At 28.1% G+C, this 20,892-nt stretch overlaps 1 protein-coding gene across 1 annotated transcript in view; it reads left to right on the top strand.

The window, feature by feature from the left end:
• The window catches only part of LOC107439747 (WD repeat-containing protein 3), a 38,093-nt gene that overhangs the window by 13,403 nt on the left and 3,798 nt on the right, over positions 1 to 20,892 (top strand). The window contains exons 11-23 of the mRNA XM_043044320.3: positions 1,717 to 1,816; positions 2,566 to 2,667; positions 3,418 to 3,503; positions 3,586 to 3,654; positions 6,111 to 6,183; positions 7,532 to 7,692; positions 9,224 to 9,335; positions 15,108 to 15,245; positions 15,340 to 15,378; positions 15,789 to 15,854; positions 18,623 to 18,715; positions 18,804 to 18,898; positions 20,009 to 20,137. Of these exons, the coding sequence (XP_042900254.2) occupies positions 1,717 to 1,816; positions 2,566 to 2,667; positions 3,418 to 3,503; positions 3,586 to 3,654; positions 6,111 to 6,183; positions 7,532 to 7,692; positions 9,224 to 9,335; positions 15,108 to 15,245; positions 15,340 to 15,378; positions 15,789 to 15,854; positions 18,623 to 18,715; positions 18,804 to 18,898; positions 20,009 to 20,137 (1,263 nt within the window). The remainder of the gene's footprint in view (positions 1 to 1,716; positions 1,817 to 2,565; positions 2,668 to 3,417; positions 3,504 to 3,585; positions 3,655 to 6,110; positions 6,184 to 7,531; positions 7,693 to 9,223; positions 9,336 to 15,107; positions 15,246 to 15,339; positions 15,379 to 15,788; positions 15,855 to 18,622; positions 18,716 to 18,803; positions 18,899 to 20,008; positions 20,138 to 20,892) is intronic.

Consider the following 20,892-nt stretch of genomic DNA (forward strand, 5'->3'; position numbering starts at 1 on the left):
CCTTTATATAGGGTTTTAATAATGTTTGATTGCATTCATAATTATCAAACATTTTTTTTTTAAATAATTAAGGATATTCATTTCTGATAATAAAAAAAGGTATTTTTACCCAATTACAACTTCTAACAGAATGTTAAGTTTTCAGATTAACTCTTTGTTTGAATTGCATTTATTTAACAATTATTTGTATTATGAAATTTGATACAGAGGAAAGAAATTACTAATTTCTATTTGTAACCTTGTTTTATTTTGGTTTTCTCTTTTCATGAATATCTCTTTATTTAAAATGTAATTAACAATCTAATAATCTTAAAATTTCTATTGATAGATAGTTCTCCAGATAATTTTTTTACAATGTTTGACTGCATTTAAAATAATTAAAATATTTTTAGTTAAGAGCATTATGTTCTGAAAAATATTAAATTTGAGTAATTTTTTAAACAGAATATAAATTTCTCAGATTCGCTCTTGGCAAACGTAAGAAATAATAATTTTTAGCTATTCAATGTATTCTAAAATTTAAACAAACTAAAAAAACGTGATTCTTTAATCCTTTGCATTCTACTTTTATCAGTTTAGTTTAATAAATTATAAAGAGCATTATTAATATTTTTAACTACAGACGCTTACATTAAACAAATTTGTAAAAAATGTACAGTTTTGTGATTTTTGAAGAGTGGCATCAGTTGCTAGCAAAAGTGTGATATATCCAAGGTGTGGGTGAGTTTGCGACAGTGTGTGTGTATCTAAGGCTAACCTTTAATTAGATGCCCCTGAAAAAAGTAGTGTAATGACTTGAATGGATGAAAAAGAAGGAAAGAAAGAGAAAGACAAAAAGAAGAAATAGTGGATACATAAAAATTCAAATTCCATATTCAAACTTATTTTTATGTATACTGAAAATCTTTTCATCAAATATTTCAAACACATGTTCTTTTCAAGAAAATTTTCACAAATATGAAGAATATTATAATTTAAATGACCTAAAACTTCATTTTAAAATTTGTGTAAAAAATCATAATTTCACAATATATTCAACTCAAGCCAAGTATTTGTCTGACAAAAATTTAATTTTTTGATGAAAATTACTGCAATAAATTCTTATACATAAATATTATGTGCATATTCCTTTTTACTCCAAATTGAAGTAAAGGGCTTCTATCATAGTTTTCCCTCTTACTCTATTTGTGCCTAAATATTTTGTCTCTCTCCATGTCTTTCCTATTGTTTTCAATTTGTTTATTTTCGTCCTGTCCCAAGTATTTTTAGATCTTTTTCTATTTCTCTGAGAGTTCCAATCAGTAACTTATTTTACTTTAAATTTTTCAGGTTTGTGTTGAACATTACCAATCTATTTCTATTTACGTTTTTTTTTTAAAAACTATTGATTTAAAAGCGTATGATTCTTAATACTTTTAAACGTAACGATTCTTAATGGTCGAATGTATGAGTCAATAGTCTTAAGTCATTTCACCCTCACTCCCCGCCTTTGAGTGGTGCCCTTAATTAATTAGATTCAAAGATAAAAATTTTGGTAAATAATTTTAAAAAATTTAATAAGCATTTCAGGTATATGATAAAAGCTGTTATCAATAATGCCTTTCTGAATTAAATTGTCATTCTTCTTTAATGCAGTTTGTGATAGAAGTTATAAGTTATATATATGTTTGATTTAATAGTTAGTAATGCATACATTTTTCTCTTTCTCCTTTATAGTTTAAATGAAGAGCAAGCATGTTCAAATACTTTGAATTGTAACTCTGCTCTTTGCTCTGTTTTTGTGCCTGGAAACAATCATTGCATAATTGGTACAAAGGTATACAAAAAATTTCTTTACAAAATAAACCTATTAAATTGTATTTTTTTTCATTGAATATTTTTAAATAACGTGTATTAGTTTCTGTTTAAGTTTGGACTGAAAGCTTAAAGTGTTTTAAAAATTTTGTATTAATTTATAATTTTGTGATTTGTAGATCTTACTCTGGACTGTGGTATCAACAATTATATTCTGAATTGTATAACTAAAAATATACGGAAATCTTTTAAATAGTTTTGTTTAGTTATGTCAGAGTATTGTTTTTCCTTATAAAGTCTAAATCATAATTATTACTCTAATAAATATTTTTCCATAAAAAGCATAGTAAATTCTTGTTATAAGACAAATATTAAATTGAAATGTTTTTTTTAAATTCTGTAAAAAAAAATAATCTTAGTTCCACTTAGTGATGAGGAAATTTTTAAAATATTATATGATAAATAATAGAATTAAAATTGTATGTCTGTCAAGTTTTTTTTTATTACCTAGATTGAAAATGTAAATAAATGTTTTATCATTATTAATTATCAGCTACTCCATATATTTACAACTTTATTGGTAGAGTAAATGTTGGTATATAGCTTCCAGCTTATGCAAATAACTTTCTTCATTTGCAAGATCTTAAATTTTTTATTTTAGTTGCATGTTTTAATTGAATAGGCTGTAATTTATTCCTTTTATTTTTACTGAAATATATTCATTTTAAAATAATTATGCTTTATTTATTTGAAAAATTATTTTTTTCATAGAAAGGGAAATTAGAAATATATGATATATATGCTGGCGATTTACTGGAAAGATTAGATGCTCATGATGGCTCTGCTCAATGTGCTGTATTAACTCCTGATGAGGTATTAATCGAAAGTTTCTAATTTATTTATTTGGCAAATTTTTTATGTACTTTTGTTATCTATTCTTTTTAAGTGAGTAATTCGAGAAATGTATGTTTTTATTTAGATTTATATTTAAAATTTTAGAAATAAGATTTTTTTAAATGTTGTAACTGATAGTTTATTCGTAGCAACAAATGGCGATACCTCTATCCACATAAACAATAACAATAGTCTTCGTTCTGACTTACTAAGTGAGATTAGCCACCCGAACCTACCCTGGTTCCTTTTTCCCCAATCAGTTTGGGAAAAACTTTAAAATACTTACTACTGTTTGTCTGAGATAGGTGCTCTGACCGCCACTAAGTCTGCGGCTGTCTGGTGCTATGGAAACAAGAAGAGGGTAGCTTCGATGAAGAGGTCTCTTTTTCTCTCGCCGAAACCAGTCCTAAAGATGGACCCCGCACCCCTACTTAAAATAATCATACCTCGTTGCCATAGTCACCGCCACAGCTCCAGACGAATGTCTGGCAGAGTACCTATCTTAGACAAACAGTATTTTAGTCAATGTTATGTTGTTACTCATTATTGTTAAATGGGTGTGTGAATGTGTAATTAAAATACTGAGCTCTTCATGATGGTGTTTCCTTCCATCCTCTTGTGTCCTTGCAATGTTAATTTTTTCTTCTTTTTGAATTTTGATTATATTAAAATTAAAAATATCTGAGTTTACATTTAGGCTGTATCACCGAGCTTTTTTATTTATCCTAGGGTGGGATTACAAGTGGTGGTAGTGACAAAGAAGTCAAGTTTTGGGATTTTGAACTTATAACAGATAGTGAATATTCTGAAGTTAAGTATGTAAAGTTTTTATGATTGCCTCTTTGATTTTGCTGATGCATTTATTTTTATTTATCATTTACTTTATTCCTAATGTAGGAAAAGATTGTCTCTTAATCTGAGAAGGACTTTAAAAATGCCAGACGAAATTTTATGTATTCGATACAGGTATGTCATCTGCAGCTATTATAGTTGTTGTATTTATGCTAGTAAAAGGCCTATTTATGGCATATATAAAAATAAGTATATACACAGATTGTCCCAATTATCCGAGTTAATGCAGATCTTGACTAACTCGATTAACGCAAATCTATAAATGAAATAAATAATCAAGTTTAGCTATATTTTAAATATTATGCATATACTCCAGATCCAATTCATATCATTATTACAAAATTCCTACTTAAAAATGTCCTTAATTGATATGTGTTTTATGTTACTTATGTGTTTTTCTGGCTGCAAAGTTTTGCCATTTTCTTTGGGCTGACAGGATGGCTGGTATCGCTTCTTGTTGTTCTATATATTCAGTAGCACTTTCAATTGCTTTTAATCTATTCTTATCGAAGATTTGCATGTGTCTATTTTCATTTGCACTATCTTCCACATCATCACTAGATTATTTTCTTATTTCTCGATGGTAATGATTGCTTCATATGTTATCTCTTGTTGTTTACCTTGTCAGAATTACCTTCTTCATTGATTGGCTCTGATATTGGTAATTTCTGATAAAGTCCACAAGCCCATTCCTTTTTTCATTAGTCACTCCCTGTTATTCTATATTCTGTACATCGATAATTTTTCTCTGCAACTTTATTATGCTGTTTAAATTTGCATCATCCCATGCCTCTATCCTGTAGTAGACAACATCCTTTAAATTGAAATAATTATGTGTCTTGGAAACTTTTAAGTGTCAATATTTTAAAGTTCAGTCTTGTTTCTTTGTAAAAAGCTTCATTTTCAGATCTTTTTCACCCCATCGTAATCGGCTAATAATTTTTTATCCATATCTGTTCTGTATTATTTAGTGACCAAATTTTTGCCTGTTTTTCCACTGAGCCGTGATGGCTCTGGGGGTAGAGCGTTCGCCTTCCTATGAGGGGAACTGTGTTTTGAATCCCAGCTACGGCTGGTTGATACGAATTTGGCTTGCACCGGCCACAGTGCTGACTTAAAATATCCTCGGTGGTTGACGGATCATGGGTTAGAATCCCTTTGCGGTCGGGCTAACCGTGGGAGGTTCTCGTGGTTTTCCTCTTCGTGTAATGCTAATGCGGGTTAGTCCTATCAAAAAGTCCTCTACAAACGCAAATTTCTCCCAATACCAGGATCCAGGAGTTCCTTTGTTTTCTGGATTAGGTTCAAAATTACAAGGCTATAGAGTTGAACATTAGTAATCGTAAACCCAAAAAATTGGGTCGACTGTTCAACGCTGGTTGTAATTATAATTACTATATCAGTGGTATATTCTCCAGAATAGAACATTTTGTAAAATCTATTCCAAGATCAGAATTTTTTCAGTAGTTTTAAAAAGGAAAAAAGTAAATCTAAAAATAAATAAATTGCACCTAGGGTTCTTAAACATTTGAAACTAGGAAACCATCTCTGAAACATTGTGCGTTTTCTTTTTACTCTATGAAGCACAGCAAATGATATTAAAAAATAATTTTTACTTTTATTCAAGTTACAAGAAATTTTGAGACATTACGTGTTCACCTATTCTTTTAGAAATCATGTCTTACAAGTACTATTAGATATTTAATCTTATCTCTTAAATTATCTGATTTCTTCTAAAGTTGGCTGTTATTGATGTCTACTTACATGTGTGTGTGTATATGTATACATATATACAGGGTATCCGCGCACCTGGAAATTTTTTTAATGGAATTTACCCCCTCCCCCTAATTTTATGATGTTCCGAATATCTGAATTTGTAATAAAATCCTCACTCACAGTCATATTTATTTAAACTGTATCGTGAAAAATTATGGTGTTCTTTCAAAAAATGAATTTCTTGAATGAATCATTTGTAGAGCGAATTATCTTTTAAACTTCTGTGATTTCAGAATTTTTGTTGTTATTTATTATTTTTTTATTTTATCAATTTAAAATTCTAGCTGAAGCAAGCCAGTCATTGGCGAATTTTTTTTATTCTAAAATGAGACCAGAAAAATTAGGAGCATTTCTTTCCTTTCAGGTGAACAAGAAAAGTATCTTTAAAATATAATTCTGCTGGAAAAAGGAAAGAAAAAAAATATTATTTGCTTTCTTATTTTTTTCAGCTATTTTATTTCTTCAACTCTTTCTTTACTCTGTTTTTTAAATTTAAAATCTGTAAATATGAAGAGGCAGAGTATAACAGTTTTGGCTGTACGTATCATTTAAATTAATGTTATTATAGTGCTATTGTTGTTTTTGTTGAAGAAAATAGTAACTTCGTTAAGTCATGAAAAATTCTTGGAATTAGTCATGGAAAATCATGAATTTGAAAATCTAAAATGTAGAAGATACCCTGTATATATTTAAATATATGCTAGCACTGAAAGTATGAATAATGGATAAATAATTTGATTTGTAGTAAATACATTTGGTATTATTTTTATTGTAATTTATCTTATTACTTATAGTCCTGATTATCAGAAAATTGCTGTGGCATTATTAGATAGTACTGTTCAAGTATTGTTTGTGGACACATTAAAAGTAAGCTGTATTTGATGCATTTCTACTGATTAATTATTAAAATATTTAAAAATCAACTTATTTTAAAGACTAAAATAAGTTATTTTGATACATTATTTTATTGGTAATTTATCCTGTTTGTTTTCACTACTGTCAGAAAGAAATTTAGCACTATGTACTATTCTGTAAATTAAATATTTCTTGTGAATTTTTGTAAAAAAATATTTTGGATTTGATTTTTTATAATAATTTTTAAGCATTTTTTATTGGTATTTTTTTTTTTATTAATTGTTTATTTGCTATGTTCTTAAATATTTTTATGGACTCATAAGCTGATTCAATTTATATTCTTTCTGCATAATTTAAATTTAATAATTAATAACTGATTTATACGCTTATCAGTTTTAATTTGTTACCATATTACAAAAATTTTAATTTTTTTTATATATTATTATTATATAAAATAATATTTTTCTACTTTTCAAATAGTAATCATTTTTTTTTTGACTAATTAATGAACTGTTTTTCAGTTAGTTGTTTTGATGTAATTATCAATTTTTATACTTGAAGGCTTTATTTGAATAGAGGGTCTTTTTTATCTTTGTTCATTTTAAGCTATGGAGCCTTAAAGTCTTATGAATGTACTGTTTCTTTTGACTTTTCTGATTTATGTCCTTTCCCCTGTAAAATAAGATATGATTGAGTTACATAATTATACACACAAATATATATATATAGATCTAATAGCAGGACAACAACCGCATTATTTTTGGTAGTGTTTTTAAATTACATTAGTAGAAACATAAGCCGATAGATTTTCACAGGCTTTATTTATTAGAGTATGGTGTAAACAGAAGTCTCACCCACTCTCCCAGCTGGATAGGGGTGGACTAATATCAAGACAGTAGCTGTGAAGGTTAGGTTGACAACATCGTACAGCAAAAGACGCACAAAAACAATCGCTCCTGCTTTAAATACTAACAGAGAAGGAGGTGAAAAGGCTCGATTCATACATACCTTGTAACTCTACGCATCATCGATAATAATTTAATGCTTCCTAATATGGAAGTAAAAGAGGGAAAGATTCTAATCTTCTCCTTTGAAATATAAATCTAATTATCATTCATTGGTATGTTTTCAGCCTTGAAGTTCCAAAATAGAATATCTCTACAACTGTTCTTTACCAAAGACATTTTATGAAAAGAGTTTTAATGCTTTTATTAAAACAAAAGTATTTATAATTTTTGTATTACATATATATTATATAATATGCATATATGGAGCTGAACTACTATTCAAATAAGGTCTTTATCTTTAAGTAGAAGGTTCCTGTATGATTCATTTAAAAAATCCTTATCTTCCCAAACAGCTTGCATTTTCACTTTATGGACATGCTTTACCAGTGACATGTATGGACATCTCTCATGATAGTACATTAATTGCAACAGGCTCAGAAGATAAAGATGTACGAATTTGGAGTATGGAGTTTGGAAGTTGTAATAAGTTTTTAAAGAAAGCTCATGATAAAGGGTAATCTTAATTAATTAGACTGATTTTTTAACAGTACTCATACATTAAAAAAACATAAAATGGTTAAAATAATATATCACTAATTAAAATTTTGAGATTATATATCTGTAGACATTTTTTCAGTTAGTGTAAAATTTAATTTCATCCATTTTAGTGCAGTAACAAGTTTGTATTTTAAGTATTTTCATGAACAGGGTGCCCGGCCATGACCCTCCTAAATATATATTTGAATCATTGTCAAAAATAAAGTAAAAAGGGTTTCTTTATCAGGGACTGTAAATTTGCATTTAATCGAGAGAGAATATTATATCGAAAACTGTCAAATCACTACTAAGGAAGGTAGTGGGAACTATATCATAGATTCTTGGATGCTTGATAAATCTTGCTGGTGTTTCTAATAATTTTCTTTTAACTCCTTTCTGTTTCTCTTGACAATCAAACAAGTTTAGTGTTTTCTGTTCCATCTTCCTTACTAGAGATTCATTAAATTTTAATTTTTGATCACTGTGTTTGCTTCTTTGCACTTAATTTTTACAAGAATTTTGAAAATATACATTATGGGTATTCATTAGTATATATTTTTTCTTCTGACAATCAAACTGAATTTTTTTTTAATATTTTTTTTTTCTGAAAATTTGAAGAATATTTTTTCTTCTAACAATGAAACAGGTTTAGTGTTTTCTATTCTGTCTTTACTTGTAATTCATGAGATTTCTTTCTTTTTTATTTTATTTTAATTTTGGTCCCTGATGTGTATACTTTTTAAACTTAATTTTTATAAGTATTTTATAACTATACATTATGGACATTTATTAATAGATATATTTTTTCTTCTGACAATAAAATTGAATTTTTTCTGAAAATCAGAATTTCTTTCTTTTGAGAATCAAACAGGTCTAGTATTTTCTGTACTGTCTTTATCACCAGTGATTCATTAGATTGCTCTAGTATTTTTCCCTTATTTCAATTATTTTTTTTTATCAAGGTGTACACTTTTTTAAACTTATTTACAATAATTTTTTTAAAAAGACATACGTTATTGATAGTCATTATGGAGCTACCATATTTATTTAGACAACAGTAACTTATTATCTAAATATTTTATAACATATTATATATTTATATATATAAATTATTTAGATAACTTGTTTTTTCAACTTTTTGCTATCATATATTTTCTTAAGCTTTGATAATTTATCTACGTATGGCGACTGGTCTTGAGAAAAATTAATCCTAAAAATTAATGCTAGTTTAATGGCTTTTATAGTTTTTCTTAAATTGACATTGTTTTCTATGAAACTGGTTTAAATTATCAGTTTTATTTGAAGGTTTTGTTAACTGATGCTATAAACTAATAAAAAAAAAACTATGAACTTAAATGATTATAAGCAAGGAGTATTTTTTCTGCATCTATGTAGTTGAATTAAGAATAACTAGTTTATAATAACTAGATAACTTAAAATAACTAGTTTATTGTAAATTTATAAGATAAATTATCTATAATAAAGTTCATAATATTTTGTTGTTCTAGGATTACTTGCATAAATTTCTTGCCAAAAACACATTTGTTTTTCACTGGTAGTAGAGACAATACTGTTAAACAGTGGGATGCTGACAATTTTCAAAAAATTATCACCCTGAAAGTGAGTAAAATGTTTAATTCTAACTCTAATTTAATTCTAGAAAGGAAAATATTTGGTGTTCATCAAACATAATTATGTTTCTTATTAGTTAAATGTTATTTTAATAGTTGACCTTTTCTGTTTAAATGAATGATCATATGTTAAGGGGATAATACTAACTTCAAATGTAAAATAATGTTATTTTTAAACTTTGTATTGCACTTATATAATTTGTGTTACATGGTGAGGAAAACCTCCCATGATTAGTCTGGCGGCAAGGGGACTCTAACCCATGGTCCGTCTACCACTGAGGATATTTTATGTCAGCACTATGGTTTGTGCAAGCCGGGTGTGAACAGCCATCACTGTAATTCGAACTCAGTTCACCTCATTAGGTGGCAACCGAATTATCCCATATGTAAAAGAAGAGGGGGGGAAGGTTGGCATCCTAAGTCCACTGCCAGCATCTTTTTTGATTTTGAGCCAACTTTTTTGCCATTAAATCAAAGCCTACAAACCACTATTTTTATTCAGGTTTCACAAATCAGATTGCAGGGGCGCAGGGCCGGATTAGCCTATAGGCACACTAGGCACGTGCCTAGGGCATACGAAATTCAGGGGCCTGCGAAAAACTTGGGAGAAAAAAATTTGTTGACAAAAATAATTTAGCTTTAAAAACAACAAGTGTATTTTGCACAAAATTATGAAGATACATATAAAAATATAGGGGAGAGTCGGGTAGCACCGCCCAGCGGGTACCCCCGCCCACAGTCAATTTCATGTGTATAGATTATTTTTTCAAGTCAATGGGCCATCGGACATTAGTTGTTATATTAAAAAAAGATTATTTTCAAAGTTTCAAGTATTTATGCAGCTGGTAACATGGTAAGCAATAGTTTTGAAAATATGTAGAATACAGAAGTCATGAAATTCAGAAAAATTGATTGAATGTTTCGATTAAACTTCCTTTTAATACTAAAAAAATAATTTTTTTTATACATGCAGCATTAAAGTATGTAGTCTTAAGTTTAATTTGCACAAAGAAAGAAGTTTGTATGTAAAAAATTATTCTAGTAATTACAAATTTACAAAAAAGTTGGATTTCGGGTAGCCCCGCCCAGTTACAAAAATTGTGTTTTTTGTCTATTTTTTCAGGTGTAAATGAGAATGACCAATGTATTGACAATAGATAAACCTTATTTATCATTTTTATCACAAAATTATCTTATTTATTACATATTTATATACTTTTAGTGAATTCTATCATTTAATAACAACAAATGTCATACCTTTTATCATTATTAATGTATATTAATATATTATAATATTAATATATATTTATATTAAATATTTAATGAAAATAATTTAATTTAAGTAACAATAATTAATAACAATAGTTGTTTTTCAATATAAACTTATTTGGTTGATCTCTTCTTATAAACATAATATAAAATACTTCTTATAAAATTACAAATTCACTTTGTATTTTGATTGCATTCAAATGCTTCTGTAGATTGATTCGTTAACAAATGAGTGAAAATAAATAAGTAAGCAAATAGCTTATCATAATATTTATGATTTCTTGATATTAAATTTAATTTGGATATATCAATTACCAATATGTTTTAATATTATATGAAACATAAATTTATCTATTTAAAAATGCAAAAATTTATATATTTAAAAATGCAAATTAAATATTTTTAAAATGTAATTGATATATCCTAATTAAATTTAATATCAAGAAATCATAAATATTATGATAAGCTATTTGCTTACTTATTTGTGAACGAATCAATCTACAGAAGCATTTGAATGCAATTAAAATACAAAGTGAATTTGTAATTTTATAAGAAGTATTTTATATTAAGTTTATAAGAAGAGATCAACCAAATAAGTTTATATAGAAAAACAACTATTGTTATTAATTATTGTTACTTAAATTAAATGATTTTCTTTAAATATTTAATATAAATATATATTAATATTATAATATATTAATATACATTAATAATGATAAAAAGTATGACATTTGTTGTTATTAAATTATAGAATTCACTAAAAGTATATAAATATGTAATAAATAAAATAATTTTGTGATAAAAATGATAAATGAGGTTTATCTATTGTCGATACATTGGTCATTCTCATTTACACCTGAAAAAATAGCCAAAAAACCCAATTTTCGTAACTGGGCGGGGCTACCCGACACATCTTGAAAGGAGCTGAAAAACATGTTTTTTTAAATTTCTATTTTTTTAAGTTTAACTATTCTTTTTTTTTGGTTTATTCTTTTTGCATTATTTAACTAGATGGTAAAACAATAGAAACACACAAAAATATTGATTATTACTCAATATTATACAGAAATATAAGCAAAACTCCTTAGGTGGGCGGGGCTACCCGACTCTCCCCTAATATTTTTCGGTAATAAATTATTTTGCAGAATCTTATGATCTAATATATTACTTTTTCGCGATTTTTGGATTCAACGAAATCTTGTATTATGCTGTCGAATTCCAAAACTACGCAAACGATTCAATAGACATAAGTGTGAACGATGCCAAACGATCATTGTTGAATGCAAATAATTTTTTATCAATTTTAATCTGGAGAAAGATCTTTCTCCTTCTGCATTTGAACCAAGAATCGACAAATATATTCTTAATGCAATGTGAACGTTAAGAAAAGTATTCACAAGTTTATCTTTAACATTGTTATCGATTGAACTAATCATAATGGTATTATTGATATCAACTGCATACCTGCCAAGTCTCCTGTTTTTTAAATGAGACTCCCGTATTTTAAGCCTACCTCCCGTTTACCCGTATTATCTTTAATTTCTCTGCATTTTTTGAAGAAATTTTTTAAAAAATTAATTTTGACGCTAAAATATCCGCATATATCAAAAATACTTCTCTTATTTCTCAACAGATGGCGCTGTAGTCAGTTCGACAGTTCTTGCGTTGACGCGTCGGCCAAACTGAATGCAGTGAGAATGCTACTGTTAATCGTTTTTCGCCAATAACAAACGCGTTATTTACTTAGGTATCTGGCAATAACTTCGCTTGTGTTGTTCGCTTTCGTAATTTTACCGCTCGTTTAGACAAAAGTGGATTTCTATTTTCAGAACCATACCAAAACAACCGCCATTATTTCTGAATTTGCTGCTGTTAGCCAAAAAAAATCTTGTAGATGCATTAAAAGAACAATCATTTTCCTTAGCTACGGATGGTACAAATGACACTGACAGTAAATTATATCCAATGGTTGTTACATATTTTGACAGAAGTAGCAACAAAATACAGCCAGCATTATTAGCAGTGCCTACTCTTATTGGGGATAGCACTGGCCAAAATATTGGCAATCTAATGATAAATAAATTAGAACACTATGGAATACCCCTTACAAACTGCATTGCATTTGGGGCGGATAATGCAGGAGTAATGATAGGGAAGAAAATGGAGTTGCTGCTGTGCTTAGGCAACAAAAACGAACCGCTTATTGTAATTGGATGCTTATGCCATTTGCTTAATTTAGCCGTGGAGAAAGGAGCTGCTTGTTTACCTCTAAACATTGATGAGTTATTAGTAGATGTTTATTATTATATTGACAAAAGCTCTAAAAGGAAAGAAAAACTGGAAATGTTTGAAAGCTACTATAACTGTGAAATTAAGAAAATTTTAAAACATGTTACAACTCGCTGACTGTCCACAACAAAGTGTCTGGAACGTTTATTATCTTTGTGGATTCCTCTGCTTCAGTTTTTTAAATTTGAAATTGGAAAAAAGAATGTTAAGTCTAATAACTTAAAATTCTATACTATTCCAAAAAAGAAACAAAATGAAGTCAAAGATACAGATAAAAGTTTGCAAAATAAGGACAAAGAGCCTAAAAAGCGAAACATTAGCTGTGTGGATGATTTTGATGACAGGGCAAAAAAACGAAGCAAAATATCAACTAATGATAACAAAATGTTTTTATCAAGGCCAGAAAGACTTTTTTATCTTCTTTCATCTGATGTGAATAAGGCTTATTGTTATTTAGTTTTATATATCAATCCAATCTTTGATAAAATTAATACAGCTCTTCAGACACAAGCTCCCCTTATTCACAAATTAAGGAAAATGCTAATAGAATTTTTTAAGGAGATTTTGAGCAAATTTGTTAAGGCCATAATCATGAAACAGAGTACTGATATATTAACTGTGGCTTATCACTGTTCAGAGAACCAGCGAACAGATGATGATTTGCTCATAGGCGAAAGAGCAAAAAATATTGTACAAGAATTAACTGTAAAAGAGAAAACACATTTTTTTAAATATGTACGACAGTTTTACATCACAATGTGTGATTATATGTTACACAAGTTCCCGTTTAGGGATGAAGTTCTAATGCATGCTGAAATATGCAATTTTGAGAACATTGAAAATTCTTCATTTTCTTCAGTTAGATACTTTCTTAATAAATTTCCTATTTTGCTGAAAAGTAAAAATGTAGATGAAGAAATTGATAAACTTCAATCAGAATTTGCTACTCTCCAAGCTACAGAAATTCCTGAAAGTATAAAACAAGAGGAGAGAATTGACTCATTGTGGGTATCAATTGGACAACTAAAGAATGAACTGCATGCCAAACAATTTCAAAACACTGCAGATGCCATGTTAGGGATCCTATGCATTCCGCATAGTAATGCAGAGTGTGAAAGAATTTTTTCCAAAGTGAAAAAAATTCGAACTGAATTTCGTTCTTCACTTTCAGATGAAAAGCTAGAAAACTTACTGTTAATGAAGAGCAATTTATCTGATTGTTGTTATGAACAGGATTTTGATAAAAAATTTTTAGGCAAAGCTAAATCAGCTACCTATGTTCGCAACATGAATGTGTAAAAATTTTGTAAAATAAAAGTTGCTTAAAAATATGAAAATTATTTAGATGTTGATATTTTTAGTTTACATAATTATTAAAAAAAATCTTTAGACTAAGATTTATACATCTATTCTATACTGCATTGAATTTTAATGCTTATATTATTCCCAATTTAGCATTTCTCTTTTTGATTTACCTGTTTATGAATGAAGTATCATAACTGTTTGTAGCCTAAAAATGTCGCTAGTAAAATCTCCGTTATTTTATTTCTCTAATGTTGGCAGGTATGCAACTGCAATATCGGCAGCATGTCGGTATTGCAGATAAAGTTCGATAAACAAATTTGTAAATTAAAATTCATATTAATAAAAATGTTAAAAAAATATGCAAGAAAATTTTAGCATATATTTTGAAAAGAGGGGAGAGCCCAAAAACGGCTATGCCTAGGGCCCACGAAAGGTATAATCCGGCTCTGTGTCTAGGGCCTACGAAAGGTATTATCCGGCTCTGCAGGGACGTAACGATTAAGATAAGTCCTCAGTTGAAGAAACCATGCAGCGAAATACAGATTATTTTTAATTCTAATTTTCTAGCTTTAAAATATTTTAGGTTAAAACCTATTTAGTTAATTTTGAAAATTCAGAGTAATACTTAGCAAGTGATTCCCAAGCATTGCAATTTAAATGGCAGGTTTTAATATTTTGGTTATGTCTGATTTTAAATTTTCTTTCTACAGTACCAGAAGAGGGCAACTTTTTCATATTCGCATGATTAGTTTGCATCACTATACATAAATTTTTGATTAAGGATTTTTGACAATATATTTTGAAGAATATATACTGCCTCTGTTAAATGGATAGTATATATTGTATACTTGATTTTAATTTGAAATCATAAACTTAAGTGCTATTATTAATTTTTTAGGGCCACCAGAATGAAGTGACAGCTATAACTGTTTGTCCTGATGGTTCGTTTGTAGTGACTTCTTCTCGTGACAAATCTTTACGATTGTGGAATAAGACAAGAGAGCCACTGGTTTTGCAAGAAGAGCAAGAAGAAGAGGTGAATTGTGGGCTTCAATATATGTTTTAACTATGTTCTTAGAAATAAATTCTATTTGTTTTAATGACTTATGTGTTTTATTTTTTTGCTATAGGAAAAGGAAGATCTTGAGGCAACTGAGGATTTACCTCCAGTTAGTATAAATTTTTCTGTAAATTTTTATTAATTTTGCATCAACTTAATTTTATGCAAACAGTAGCATGAAGGATGCGCTTTGTCAAATCACTTAAAGTTAGAGTTAAAATCATTTACTTAACTGCATATTTTTCAATAAATCCTGTTAATAATGGCCCAAACTAAAAAGATTTACTCTGATTTCAAATTGAAACGATTGGATTGTTTGAATATAATTTGATTTTTTATGTTACTTTTCATTGTTTATATATAACGATTGGATTGGAACTTTAAAAGCAATAAATTTATTATTTACTATACATAATATTAAAAATATTAATTTTTTGCAATATTTTTAAATTTAGTATATCATTCAAACCATAACTTTTTCATTATATTTTTTAAACAAAGAAAATTTCATTTTCCCAGATTCCAGGAGAGGTTAATAAAGAGGTAGCACTATCAGGAATGAAGTCAGAGGAAACTATTAAAACAGTAAGTAATTTTCAGTAACTTTTTTTTTTGCTTTATATAAATGCAAAAGTAGAAATTGTAAATGTATTAAAAATTTTGAATGTGTTCTTTCTTGCTAATATAATTTACAAAACACTAATTTGGTTTATATATTTATTTTATATAAATTATAATTTTATTTTGTTAAGAATAAATATTTTTAGATTATTTACTCTTCTTTCCATTATCTTAGAAAAGTTTTAACTTATTTACTATGTTTTTTATTTTATTTTATGAACTTCAAATTTTTTTTATAAGTAGTATAGAATTCCGTTAACTTTCTATTTCTCTTGCTCATTGTCTTATTCTTTTATATACATTTATTTTCTTAAAATATTAAATATGTGAAACTATTTATTTTCCTTAGAGTAATGCAAGTAAGAAGGTGTTGGGTGTTCTAAAAAGGATAGACAATTTGAGAAACCATTAAAAATATACAATTATAAATAAATTATAAATATAAAATACTATACAAATACTTTACAATATAAGATACTGTACAACTATAAAATGCAATTTGAGAAACCAATAAAAAAAAATTTACTTTAGAAAATTAAATTTGTTGGATAATTTGCATTTTGCTCAGGAAGCTAGTCTCAAAACCACCCCAAGTCTCAAAATTAGTGATGAACAACAGATGGTGCTATTGACTTCTTTAGTAGTTAGATAGCCGTAGGTGGGCCTTTTTTCAGTTCTTGGTTTGGTGCTCCTAGCTGAAATCTTTTTCGTGTTATGTTTTTGACCATCCCAACAGAAATATTTACGGTTAATTTTATTTCCAGAATCAGATTGTGCCAATTTGATATGATGGTTACTTTGAAATTATTGTTTTATACCTTATTTTTTAGTTAACTGTGCCATCTGTTGAGGAACTTTGTTACTAATTTTGAAATTCTGTGAGAAAATAGTGATCAGCATAGCACACCTAATGCTACACCTCTTAATATTTTGTTTACTATTAAATTCATTATTCAAATTGTCAATCGTTTTCAGACACTGAGGAAAACAATGCCGACCTGGCACTTTCAAACATATTTTATGCATAACTGTATCTAAGAAGAAAATTTATAAATTCATTATGTTTAGTTACATGTAAAGAGTTTTATCGAATGTTTTTTAACTTAAAGCTCTGAAAATCTTTTTATTCGAGAACATCAAATTGTTTCGCGTTGGCAGGCTTTTGGATTTCTGCATATCTGTATTTTATGCTATAGAATAAAAGGTTTTTTTATTTATAAACTTTGGAATTTAGCTTTCTTAAATAGACTATTCCTTTAAGCAACAAACATCTTAATTGAAAATTTATCAAAACGAACAATAAATTCTTAACCACTTCCTGAATATATGTTACAGATTCACCTAACTTATATTTGTAAAAATTTAAGACGTTTATTTAATTGCTTGATGTATCTGTGCTCTTCTCAAAAGTTAGGAACAATTATGTTAATTAGAACAGAACTAGTTTAAAATTCCATTGGTACTGGTATTATTAATGCTAAATATCCACTTCTAAGTACATTTCTATTTAATAAAATTGGAAATTTATTTTTTTTTCATTGAATTTTAGGACATGTGATTATCTTAAACAAATTTATGAAAGAAACCATCACTTACTTAATTTGATTGTTACTTACTTTGAACTGCTATTCAATTGTTAAAATGTCAAAAAACAAAAGGAGAAAACATTTTAAACCTTTGAAGAATTATTTTAAGGGTTCTCCAAATAAGCTAAAAGTACTGACTAAATCTATTTTCTACTAAAATAATAATGTCGTTTTGATTGTTCTATTGGACATGCAACAAGCATTCCAAAACAAAACATTTTCTAAAAATGTTTCAAACAGTGAAATATAGTATTTCTAGTACTACTAATGATTTGTTACTGTTATTTTCAAGTTATCATCCTATTGAAATTTTTTACTTATTTTTAAAATAAAACATCTAGAAATTATTGATATAACAACAACTTTTTTGTGTGTGTTATGTTGGCTTAGTTAACTACAGAAATGTCCAACAATGGTCCTCTTTTTAGTAATAAAAAATAATATCCTAAGATAGTTGCAGAATTACAGTTACTTTTGCAAAAATTGATACTGATTCCTTTCACTAGACTTTTTTTTTTTAATATTTTCCTGTGAATTAAATTTAAACTCATTTGTTGTCAGACATTAAAGCTTAGACCTCTGTTTCACAGGGTTTGACCTTAAATTTTACTTGAAAAATTTCCTCTAATTTTTTAAATTTTCTTGGCTGTCAGCAATTGTAACCACTAAACTGAGAAAATAAGGCAAGTCATTATTATTGAGCAAACTGTTGTATTATGAAATAACTGTAGTATTATTTAAATTTAAATGATTTGACAAATAATTACATTATCATGATTATATAATTATCATGAATATATTAAAAACTAAACTCAGTGGCGCGACAGCCCATAGAGGGCCAAGGCCTACTGTGCCCATCTCAGTTTTCTTGACCTTGGACTCTGGGGTGCAGGAGCAGATGTTCCGGTCAGGTGGTCAGCCGAACGCGGAACCCCCAGTGTTTAGTTCCCAAGCATGCTTGGTACTCATTTATCGACCCACTGAAGGGATGAAAGGCTGAGTCAACCTTGCCCGGCCCAAGGATCGAACCAGGGACCTGTGGCACGACAGCGCGAGGCGCTACCGCTCAGCCACCGGGCGTCTCATGAATATATTATCTATGAATTTTTAAATAATTATATATAATAAGTTATTTTTCACATATAGGTTGATCAGTTAATTGAAGCTTTGAAAGTTTATTCATCAGAAGTTTTAAAACTTGAAGAATTTGAGCTGGAATGTAAAAGTGTTGGAAAAAAGGTTAATTTTAAATCAATAATAATAATTGAAAACTCTTTTTCATATTTGTACATTTCTAAAATATGCATTTTTTAAACTTTTTATTTAGCTTCCCATCCCAGCTGCTCATCCTTTGTTGACAGCTTACCGTGCATCTACACCTCTGGAATACATTAGAAAAGTTATAGTAAAAGTTAAATCAAGGTACAAAAGTGTGATTCATTGTTTTCTTTTTATATTTTATTTTATTTGCAATCCAATCATTGTTCTTTAATTAGACCTCCATTATAACAGAGATGAGTTTTTTTCGCTTTTTGGCGGAATTCTGTTTTTTTTTTTTTTTTTTTTTTTTTTTTTTTTTTTTTTTTTCTTCTTCTTCAATTAATAAAAGAAAAATTCTGCATTTTCTCAGAAAGTGCTGCTTTTTATAATGGCTGAAAAAACTTTGTTTTTCGCCCTTTTTCCTATCTATCTCAAGTTCAATTTGAAATTACATTCACTTGATTTAAAATCGCGGATTGCGGTTTATATTCATGCAATTAAAAAAACGCATCACATATATATTCAGGACGTGATTTAAAAATCTCTGATTAGAATTCATATTCAGATGATTTGAAAATCACACATTGAGAAGCATATTCAGGTGATTAATCATTTGTTTCAGAAAAAGTTTCAAAATTGTTAAAACCATTATTTTCTTCAATGTTACCACACAATAAATGTAAAACACTTTGAATGTTGGAAGAGTTACATGATTCCCTTAATTCTTATTTTAAGAGGTGATAATTTATGGTCATTCAAAATGCTTATGACTATCATTTTAAAGGAATACAATAAATTTATCAATAATGCTTTTCGTATTTAGAAATTGTATTCACTCTTCTTGTGCTATGTCAGTCATATTGTGTGGTTTCTTTTAAAGTTGAAACATGTGACTTTTTTAGTTATCTTGATGTATGTTATTTATCGATAATAGCACCCCTAGCAGAGCTTATTATTTTTAATACTTTTTTCACCTATGAAGTATTATTTTAAAGTTCACTTTTACGATATATTAATATAAAGAAAAAGTTGCCTTAGTACCAACTTTTTCTGCTATTAAAATATGATAAAAAAAATAAAACAATTCTTTGTTCAAGTTGGCCAAGTATTTTTTATCTATGAGTTAATACTAACAGTATTCCTGTGCTTTCACGATACAACAACATCACATTATGACAATCATTTTTGCTCAAACCAAGAGGGTAGTTATATCGAGCATTGACTGTGTGATTTTTCATATTGTTATTTATTCCTTAATTTCCTTTTTTCTAGTGAACTGGAGGGTGCTTTGATGTACCTACCCTTTAATTATGTTTTAGATTTCTTGAGAATATTGTCTGAATTTACTGATAAAGGTTGGGAGACTGAACTTTGTGAAAAATGCACGTCATTTTTAGTAAGGTAAGTACCAATTTTCCTTTTTTTTTACTATATTTTCAAAATTTACATATACCTCCAAAAAAATTAAAAATACCCAGGAACCATTCTTTAGCTTTCACCAGTTCACTTGCTCAGACAATTTATTGTTCAATTGATATATATATATATATATTCTCCAGTGCTTGACTAGAGAATGACTGACGTCATACAGGCATCTGAAGGGTAGATTTGTTGGCCACTTTTCCAGGGGCTCCATATTAGGTGGGCCAACATTGCTCCCACAGTAAGGACAGATAGTACAAAGAATGAAAAAACATCCATGCTTTGCCCGGGATCAATTGATGCATTAATTCAGTTATTTAGTGATGCATACTTACCAACTCCTTATTTCTCTTCATTTTGAAGAACGTGAAAACTTGAGTATGCCATCAAATTAGGGATGTAACACATATTCTGCCACTTTTCTGTGGTCAGGGATTTTTTTTGGGGGGGGAGGGTGAGATGATTTGAATAGATTTAACTAAGAATACTCTAAAATTCTGTTGTTTGCTATACATTATTAGAAATATGTTTTACACATATTTTCTTTTTTTTTTTTTTTTTTAACTTTACAACTTCAGTTTTTTTTTATAATAGCTGTTATTCTTTTTTATTTATCTTAAATATTTCTATTTTTGTTTTTTTTCCTTACCCCATATTTATAATATATCTAAGTTTTGATTATTTTACTAAACTTTTTTACATAAAAAAGTATTTATCAGGGTGCGTAGCATTTT

The sequence above is a fragment of the Parasteatoda tepidariorum genome, chromosome 3 (assembly GCF_982258835.1).
Source record: "Parasteatoda tepidariorum strain Cologne lab strain chromosome 3, Ptep-v5.0, whole genome shotgun sequence".
NCBI classification, from domain to species: Eukaryota; Metazoa; Arthropoda; class Arachnida; order Araneae; family Theridiidae; genus Parasteatoda; species Parasteatoda tepidariorum.